The following is a 9,873-nucleotide window of genomic DNA, read 5'->3' as shown; positions in this document are numbered from 1 at the left end:
AGTCAGTTAATGTAAGCTGGTCATTTTGCACCAGTTTCAAAAGTTTTGGCAGTGACACAACACAACAGCTTAAGCTGCAAACTTTGAAAAACAAAATTTATTTCACTCCCCAAACTTTTGGCCATGACAGTATGTATATGGAAATTATATTGCAGGCAAACCATGAAAATAAAAAGCATATGCATTTATTTAAAATGCATTTAAAATTTATTTATGTAAAAAAAAAAGAAAAAAAAAAAAAAGAAAAAAAAAGTAATGATCACCAACACAATATATACAAAAAATCGTACAATACAAATAATAAAGACATTTAAATAGCCTGTTCATTTGCTACACATTTCCAGTCTCAGTCTGTACACTGGGGAGACTAATTTGATACATAAAGTTTTTCAAGCTTTCAGTTTTAGTCCTGAAGGGGATGTTCTCCCCCTTGTTGCCCTGAGGTTCTAATTAGTAACGCACAGCTACTGAGAGAAGAAAGCAGGACAAAAGCTCCCAATTACTTTTTTTAAAACATAAATGAGTAAAAATTACAAAAATATATCTAAAAAAACAAAACGAAACAAAAAACACAGTAGGCAGTTTATTTTACCATATGGGAAATGTGCAAGACAATGATAAGTCACAAGTGTAAGGCATCACTAATTGAAAAATGTTAGTAAGAAATGTATACTCAAAATTTTTTACAAATCTGTCCATTAATCCGCCTCATCTCATTCATTCACAAGTGTCTGCTTGATGCAGCAAAGCTCATCCAAGGTCTTGGTTGGTGTTTAAAAGGTCACACTGACTCTGTGGTTGTCTCTAGTGGTTCAGCAGCTTGTCCTGAATTGAAGAAGACAGAAAGAAAATTATTCAAATATATGTATTTATGTACCGCTATGGAGTAACACTACAAACCGGCTCCAAGATTGCATTCTTGACACCCTTTCACATTTCAAAACGGATCCTTTGACCTGTAATATTATTAGATTTGGCCCTCAATAAATCAGAAATTGACAAGTACAGAAAGAGCTGCAGTAAACAGTATATTCTGTTCTATCTAATTTCTAAAAAAAGAACCAGCAAATAGGAGCACAGAGGAAGCCACTCTGTCTAATCTCACTTAAACAGCTAATCTCATGGTTTTCTCTCTCTTTATAGCTATTTGAAATATAAAAATATATATATATATATATTTTAAATATATTTTAAAAGATGTCTCTTATGCTCACCAAGGCTGCATTTATTTGATTAATATACATTAAAAACAGAAATATAAACATTACAATTTAAATGTATGACTTATTGCCAGGAAAATTGAAAAAATAAATGTTTTCTTTTGTAATGTATTTTAAAATGTGATTTATTTATGTGATGTCAAAGCTGAACTTTTAAGATGGATTAATAAAAGTAATTTCTCAATTAATAAATGTAAGTATTAATTTCTAGTTTAATTTCTTAAATTAAAAAAATGCACACAAATTTATATTATATTTTTATTTCATATGCACACATTTCTGTCATAAACATCAACTCTGAGCTTTGTGTTAAAATCCCACCATATCTGGCACCACAGGTTTGGTCACAGTGTAATCTTTTATACTTTGTAACTAGCTAGCAGACGATATTATCTGTGCATTAAGATCAACTTTTTACTGATTTAATCATTTAATAGCCTGACATAATGGCTTTTGTTGTCAACAATTAATCAGTGTCTATAAATTGCTATGTTAAAGTAAATGTCCTTTATATTTAATATTGTTATTGTGTTTTTCAAATCTGCCTACTACTAGATTTGTGCTGTGCATTCATTAAATGCTTTATATTTTTTTTCTTTTTTTTTAACTTACATAAAATCAAACCAGTTGATTATGTCCAAGAACATACAAGTATTATCAAAAGGCCCCAAGAAGTCTGGACAGACTGTAATTACAATAGCATGTTTTTACCTGAAGTGAGCAGTTCTGCTGCTTTCCTGTCCTCTTTGATATACAGAGAGGTCGTTAAAAAAAACAGGCCTCCCAGAATCCCAATTAAGGGGCACAAAAGAAAGCTATATTCCAGTCTACGGAAATCCCAGCTGGGAGATCCTGGATCGTACTTGAGCAGAGCATCTGAGATCTGAACAAAACACACAATAAGATAACAGTCTTTTGTCTTTTAAATTACACTGTGAAAAAAATGTAACTTTGCCAAGACCATTGCTGTTTCACAAGGTGCAATTTTGTATCCAGCAGTGTCATGTATTCCAAAGCACTTCTGTATAGTGACAGCATAGCCTTTGACCCCACTACTACTTTATATGAAAGTACTGTCTATTAAAATATGCTTACCGCACCAATAAGGTATGGACTTCCTGCATCTCCAAGGAGATGACAGACCATAATCTGTAAGGCTTCAGCTGTCGCTCTTCTAGTAGGCACAACAACATACTAAAAAAAGAATAAGATTTAAAAGATGTAATTAATAAACAACATCTTTCAGCAGTTGTAATATAATAATCACACACTTGAAAATGAATAGCAATTAATTAAACAGTACACCAGTGTTCTCAACATTTCTAAAGTTGTATCGAGAAGCGTAAACCTCTCACCAGCAGAATGTCCGCCAGAATAGCCCAGTTGAGCGACAGCAAAGTCTCTCCAATAGCAATGAATGTCTGTATTATGGCACAGAAATCAAAAATATTTAGAGACCATATCGCACCCTGCTGGTCACATTCAGTTGCATTCAGTTTACGCCAGAAGGGTGCAGTGTTGTTTTAAAGTTTCATTGTATGGACAAAAACAGTTGAAACATTCTTGTTTGCCACAGAAGAAAGTCAGTCATAAAGGTTTGCATTTTAAATTTCGAGTGAAATATTTCTTTAATAGTAATGCAAATACACAAACTGCAGGAGCGTGGCTGATCTTTGCTTACATATGCGGCTGGGATGCTGGTGCCCGCCAGGATGATGGCCATGAAAAAGCATGGGGAGGAACTGAGCATGCCTACAGCACATATGATAGGATCTACGTTGGGCAGTCTGTCTCTCAGCTTCTTTGATATGAAGGTCCCCAGAAACACTCCCACAATCCCCGTCACCACTGTGATTGCTCCAAAGATGTAACTTTCACAAGAGAAAGAAGAAACTGTGATGATATTCAATTTCAGACTCCGATTCTCTGTTTGTTTCCTTACAGAGCCTACCAGACCAGTTTGACTAGTCAAGCTCATACATATACTCTATAAGCAGATCACCTCAGTTTGGTAGAAATCTGGTAGAAATTGCTGAGAAACATAATAAACAGATACTCTGACAGGATTGCAAGAGCAAAAATGGCTGCATCTAACCAAGGATCAAGCTGATATGAACACTATCACTCTGCGGTTGAACCAGACTTTGGCTTATCTCACATTTACTAGTCTACCGTTAACCTTGCTGCTTTCCTCTAAAATCTGTCCAGTTATATAAAGTCAAAAGGCAAGAGACTTGCTGTACCTGTCTAAAGGGTTACAGGGCTCTTCTTTGCAAGGTGGTCTGAGACCCTGTGTAACCTGTGCACGAGACAGGAAGGTGGGGGTCCAGAAGGCCAGAGCCCCTGTAACGAAAGCCATAGCAGTCACGCCAAGAGAAGACCAGACAAAACTCCGACTGGAAAGGAGACACAGATCCAAAACACAATAAATAGTCATATTTCTACTAATATATGAGATCATTCTCTAACTTTTTGATCCAAGGGGCCACTTTGTCCAACACAATATTATTCCCATATAAGATATTTCATCTGGTATTTCTGTCAAAATTACGACAACACTGTTTTTTTTCTATTTTTTATATTAACAGAAACTGGGAGTCTTTATAGCCTACCTTGAATTAAATAAAAATAATTACATTATGTATGTTTTTCGGCTAAAATAATATTTAAGGGAGAAAAAATACATCTACATCACTTTTTTGTGTGTTGTTAGCATTTTATTTAGATTATATATATAATATTAAGTCACTCTGTGCCCACAAATTGACAACAGCCCTAGAGCATAAGAAACTACAATCATGACAAAAGTTATGAGCCCATGCCAGATTGAATGATATGTACAGTTAATGTAACTTGAATCTCTACAATGACTTACTTCTTCAGGAGGTACTTGACATCCTCAATATAAGTAGTGCTTTCCATGGCTGCTCCTCCTTTGTTGTCAGAGGCTCCACGAGGAGGTTCAGGAATCAGAAACATCAGTAGCAGCAGACCCAGTCCTCCTAGAGCAGGACTGAACTACATCAGAACTAATCAATCAGTTCACTTTTCTTTTATAAATGCGCAAGGTATTTGTCTTGATTATATTAAATCAATATATGCTTACATTGCAAATCCATTAAAATAATCATTAATGATGTACCGAATCTTGTAAATGACATTTTAATTTTATTTTAGCATCTTCGGCTGTGGTTTAAGTCAGCTTTAAACTTAAAATTGTTTTTAATATATTTCATTCTTTGATGTTTGAGATCCAATAATTGCTAGACCCTCTGCAATACTGCTGTGAACCTCTTGTTTAAGACCAATGTTTTAGTGAGAACAGAGAATATCAAGTGCTTTACCACTGGTTCACTTTAAAGTGATTCTTTTTAGCTTGAATGGAGTACAGTTATGCAATAGGAGTCCAAGGAAATCCAATAAGACTAAAATCTAATGCAATACAGAGCTTATTTATAGTGGATACATTTAGCCACTATAAACTGCATTATAACAAGATTAACACAATATTAAATCTAACACAGTAAAGCTGTAACAGTACTTATATATACTTATAAAATATATATTGCCTTACCCTCAGGGCCCAACGCCAGTCCCCTGTTGCATTAGCTATAGTTGCCCCCAGAATATATCCAAGACCACTGAATAAAGATTTAAAGGAACACATTTAAAGAGTAAAAAAAAGATTAAAAAAAAAAGTCTTGCCAATATATAGAAAATATGGTATACAATCCCACATAAGCAAGAGATTGTGATATAATAATAATAATAATAATTCATTACATTTATATAGCGCTTTTCTAGGCACTCAAAGCGCTTACATAGACAGGGGGTATCTCCTCATCCACCACCAGTGTGCAGCATCCACCTGGATGATGCGACGGCAGCCATAGTGCGCCAGAACGCCCACCACACACCAGCTTACTGGTGGAGAGGAGACAGAGTGATGAAGCCAATCAGCAGATATGGGGATTGTTAGGAGGCCATGATGGTCAGAGGCCAATGGGTGAATCTGGCCAGGATGCCGAGGTCACACCTCTACTCTTTTCGAAAGACATCCTGGGATTTTTAATGACCACAGAGAGTCAGGACCTCGGTTTAACGTCTCATCCGAAGGACGGATGAGATATATTATTAGACGGATATAACGATTCAAGAAACAAGAGGCTAATAAATAAGTAAGCTACACTGACACAGTCTTGCCATTTAATTACGGTAGTCTATTTTTGCTACAGCAAAAAAAAAAAAAAATGTTCCAAACCAACCTACAGAATTAACGTTCGACATCTCAGAGCAACAGTATTCTGAACAAATCAGTTAAGTAAATGACTCAATGACACACTTGTTTCATTCTGAAATGAATCAGAGTTTACGAATAAATGGTTTGAATAAATGAGTCAATGACACACTCATAAAGACAAGATAAGCAGAGTCATACAAATAGTGAAAAGTCTATATAAGTCTGTATTTCTTTTGGCAGTAAGGCCTTCACCTTCCAACCGGTATGAAGATGTAGAAGAAGGAGATCATGAGCGTTCTCTTGTTGCCAGTAAACAAGTCACCAATGATAGTAGGTGCTATGGTGGAGTAACTGGCCTCTCCTGTACCAACTAAGGCCCTTGTCAGGACCAGAATCCAGAAGTGCTGTTGTAAGAATAAAGACAAAACAACTACATGAAACAACAAAATTAATATCTGCTCTTAGAGTTTTAACACTGTAAAAAAATGTACAAAAAATTAAGATATTGATTATAGGTTTAGGTACAATATGATATATTTATACATAAACGTTGGGAGACTTAAAGATTACACTGGAATTCCAAAATTTTCCATAAAGACTTTATACTGTACCGAATTTTTGACAAAAGAGCTCCCTAGTGTTGTGACGATCCACACAACCATCCCAACGATCATGATAAGCTTCCTATTATAGCGATCTCCGAGGTAACCAAAAACTGGTGCCAAGAACATAAAGCTACAGATAAAAACTGTAAATATGTTAATACATGGTTGATGGCAAAGATACACTACAGTTCACAGGTTTGGTGCTGTAAGAATTTTTTTTTTTTTTTTTGAAAGACATCTCTCTGTGATTATCAAGGTTATCAGTAATTTTATATAAATATTGTTATATTTTAAAATCACTGATTTCTATTTGGATATATTTTAACATGTAATTTATTCCTGTGATGGCAAAGCTGAATTTTCAGCAGCCATTACTCCAGGCTTCAGTTACATGATCCTTCAGAAATCATTTATATATTTGCTGATTTGGTGCTCAAGAAACATTTTTTTATTATCATCAAACACTTGTACTGCTTAATAATTTTCTTGTGGAAACTGTGACCTTTTTCACTTACCAGGATACTTTGATTAATAAAAGTTAAAAGTTATAATATATAATAAAAGTCCTTTTCTGTCACTTATGTGATTAATTTAATGCATCACTGCTGAAATTTGTCTACTTATATACTTTTCTACTTATACGTCATTTAATTTTTCTACTTATATGTCATTAGATTTCACAACAATAGATATAAAACATGATGCTGTGTAACACAGTGTCATTTATGGATTATGCAAATTCATGTAGCAAACTGTATTATTTTAATGACTATCAGTAAGCAGAAAAGTCAACCAACTTGCAGTTTAGAGTTAAGAGCATGAAACTTCAAATATGAAACTGCAAACCAAATCAGTGTTAGAATAGATGATAAAGCCTTATTGGCTCTTTCAAGTAATGCATGCTACAAGACCGATTGCCTCATATACGGTACACATACAAGTTTAAACAAATTCACTTGTGTTTGGGCTTGCTACTTAAATGACAGAAAAAGACCTATTAGTTCATCTCCAACAAGGAAGTACTCTTGTAAAAACCAGTTCTGCAATGTTCTCTTCCCGTTTACTGTGTTGTCAGTGTAATGTACTGCAAACTCATACTGATACCTGTCTGTAGGAGGCCAGATGTGCTGTCAGAGATTCCAAAGTAATTCTGGATACTAAGCAGCACACCTGGAATAGAACCAGAACAACGTCTGTCACTTTTTATAGTTACTTTCTGTGAACCATCCCACTCAATTTGGCTTTGATGAGAGTGTGCTCACCTGCTATAGTATAACGGTCCATATAGTTGAGGAGATTGATATAGCAGAGCACTGCCACTGTGATGTAGGAGCGTTTCTGAGAGATGGAGTTTGTTTGCATGGAGGGTGCATCACTATCTGGTGGCTCAGAGCTCAAGGAGTCATAATGTACAGATGAGATTGAGCGGAGGCTTAAGCGGGTTCTTGGTCTGGGTTGGTTGGAGGTCATGATGCCCACTGTCTCTATGAATGCAGAATGACTTTTTTGTCTCTATAAAAAGAACAATGACTTGTAAGCACTTGAAAGATAGTAAAGTGCCAAAACATTGTGATTTTCAAGCCCTCTTGCACCGATGAGTGCTTTATGAACTGTGGCAATAACCTCACATGGGTTTCTTGTGATTACAGGACACTGGAAAAGCACAGGTCTGGAGTGTAGTCACAATCACTGGACACAGCTTGTGATAAATGCTGTATATGGAGATAAACACTCAGTGGTATTTTATCAAATAATTTGTTTTGCTGGACTGGGAAAACGTAACTTGTATTTTGTGCAAATGATGTTGAATGTCATATAGTTGATGTCTAGAAGATTTTTACACTTACCCAGTGAGACTAACTTACTAGCATTCTACCACTTTAAGTTCTGTTTAAAGTGATGCCATTTTGATTACTTGCCATTACCAATCTTTGGTTTGACTAGATTTGCGAAAGTAAAACTGTGGTTAGACTTCCTGAATAATTGACCCAGGAAACCAAACCATTTTTAAAAAATTTATTTAGATTTATAATGGATACTTATGAACAGAAGCTTCTGTGTCACGATTTGACATGTAAAACCAAATACAGAGTGCATTTGACTTTATATATAAATATATATATATACATATACATATATATATATATATATATATATATATATATATATATATATATATATATATATATATATATATATTTATATATGTGTGTGTGTGTGTGTGTGTGTGTGTGTGTGTGCGTGCATGTGTATGCGTATATAAATATATATATCGCACCCTTTTTTTCTTCTTCGTCTTCCTGTATTACAGAAGACGAGACCATTTCTTAAGAATGGAAGGTGGACAGGAACTTGCAATCTCAAAATTCGTTGTGAACTTACTAGTTGCACACAGCAACCTTTCTTGTTACTCTCTCAACCCACAAGCTAGATGCTATTTTAGAATGTTTTTAAACAAAATTATTGTTAATGTTTTATTGTGTTATAATATTATGTTAAATAAGAAGGATTGAACAGATTAAGCTTCCTATTAGTGGTAGTCTGAACAGACGATACCAAATGGGTATAATTAGAAGAGTTCAGGTCCAGACTGATTTCCTCAGCAGACTGCCAGCAATGCCACTGTTGTGCTGATTAACTGCATGACCAGCAGGACAATGCCATATGATTGTTCAGCTTTGAATATGAAATGCAACTAGTCTTTAATAAATTGCGGTTATGGTATATCTCGGTATTTCATTTAACATTTTTTTTTGCAATCATTCAAATGGAACATTTCATTAGAAAATCATTTTACCTTGACAGCTTCAATGATTGAACCATAAAGTTACTTACACTTTAGTCGATGTGCCTCAATGCCAAGTGAAACTTTAATCCATGTTTTCTGTCTTTTTTCTTCTTTTTCTTCCTTTCTATTTCTTTTTTGCTGTGTTTGTTGAGATGTCACTTGTAGAAACAGAAAAGCATTCCAGTGTGAAAACAGCACGCTGCAGAGTTACAAGTTAAAATCAAGCCCTGCCCCCTTTTCTCTGGTAACACGCAGAAGAAGAGTTCCTCCTTGTGTCGCAATTTAGACCACAAACCAGTAGATTTTGATCTCAAAAGTCTTCATACTTTCTGTTTCACACCAATCTATTACCCAGGTCAAGCAGGTCCAGTACCGCCGCTATGTGTACGCAGTGTGCGCAGTTTGGGTAGGGGGCACCATCCCAGTTACTCAGTAAAAAAAAAAAAAAAGGGCGCATTTCCCCCACCTGCTCTCGCAAACGCTCGCACCTCAGGTTTGCGGGTGAATGCCCTTAATTGATGGATGAACATCTATGCCCGTAGAAAATACAAAAAAAAAAAAAAACTGGCATAAAGTTGGGTTGACGGTGGACGTTCGATATTTGCAAATTTAGGGACTGTCTCTAAAGTTACATGCGATGATGGTATACACTGTCCTAACGTCCTAAACGTACCATTTAAAGGGTTAGTTCACCCAAAAATGAAAATTATGTCATTAATGACTCACGCTCGTGTCGTTCCAAACCAGTAAGACCTCCATTTATCTTCGGAACACAGTTTAAGATATTTTAGCTTTAGTCCGAGAGCTCTCAGTCCCTCCATTGAAACTGTGTGCATGGTATACTGTCCATTTCCAGAAAGGTAAGAAAAACATCATCAAAGTAGTCAATGTGACATCATAGGGTCAGTTAGAATTTTTTGAAGCATCGAAAATTCATTTTGATTCAAAATAGCAAAAACTATGACTTTATTCAGCATTGTCTTCTCTTCCGTGTCTGTTGTGAGAGAGAGTTCAAAACAA

The 9,873-nt window shown here is 35.4% G+C and overlaps 1 protein-coding gene across 3 annotated transcripts; it reads right to left on the bottom strand.

Moving 5' to 3' along the window:
* Positions 1 to 286: 286 nt before the first annotated feature.
* On the bottom strand, positions 287 to 9,238 carry LOC132139684 (protein spinster homolog 3). Of its 3 annotated transcripts, none has more exons than XM_059548226.1 (13): positions 8,897 to 9,238; positions 7,328 to 7,575; positions 7,170 to 7,235; positions 6,072 to 6,208; positions 5,713 to 5,864; positions 4,795 to 4,861; positions 4,096 to 4,238; positions 3,464 to 3,616; positions 2,902 to 3,091; positions 2,576 to 2,641; positions 2,316 to 2,414; positions 1,932 to 2,103; positions 287 to 825 (listed from the first exon to the last, which is right to left on the bottom strand). In XM_059548226.1, the coding sequence occupies exons 2-13, from the start codon at positions 7,533 to 7,535 to the stop codon at positions 782 to 784; spliced, it is 1,497 nt and encodes a 498-aa protein (XP_059404209.1). In that variant the 5' UTR covers positions 7,536 to 7,575; positions 8,897 to 9,238; the 3' UTR covers positions 287 to 781. The 3 variants fall into 3 exon arrangements, with proteins under 3 accessions (XP_059404209.1, XP_059404210.1, XP_059404211.1); XM_059548227.1 differs by having other exon boundaries at positions 7,328 to 7,549; positions 8,901 to 9,238; XM_059548228.1 differs by lacking the exon at positions 8,897 to 9,238 and having other exon boundaries at positions 6,072 to 6,195; positions 7,328 to 7,384.
* Between the last annotated feature and the right edge of the window lie 635 nt (positions 9,239 to 9,873).

The sequence above is a fragment of the Carassius carassius genome, chromosome 4, assembly GCF_963082965.1.
Source record: "Carassius carassius chromosome 4, fCarCar2.1, whole genome shotgun sequence".
In the NCBI taxonomy this organism is placed as follows: Eukaryota; Metazoa; Chordata; class Actinopteri; order Cypriniformes; family Cyprinidae; genus Carassius; species Carassius carassius.
Note: the sequence above shows the minus strand (reverse complement) of the source record. Positions and strands in the feature narration are given on the sequence as shown.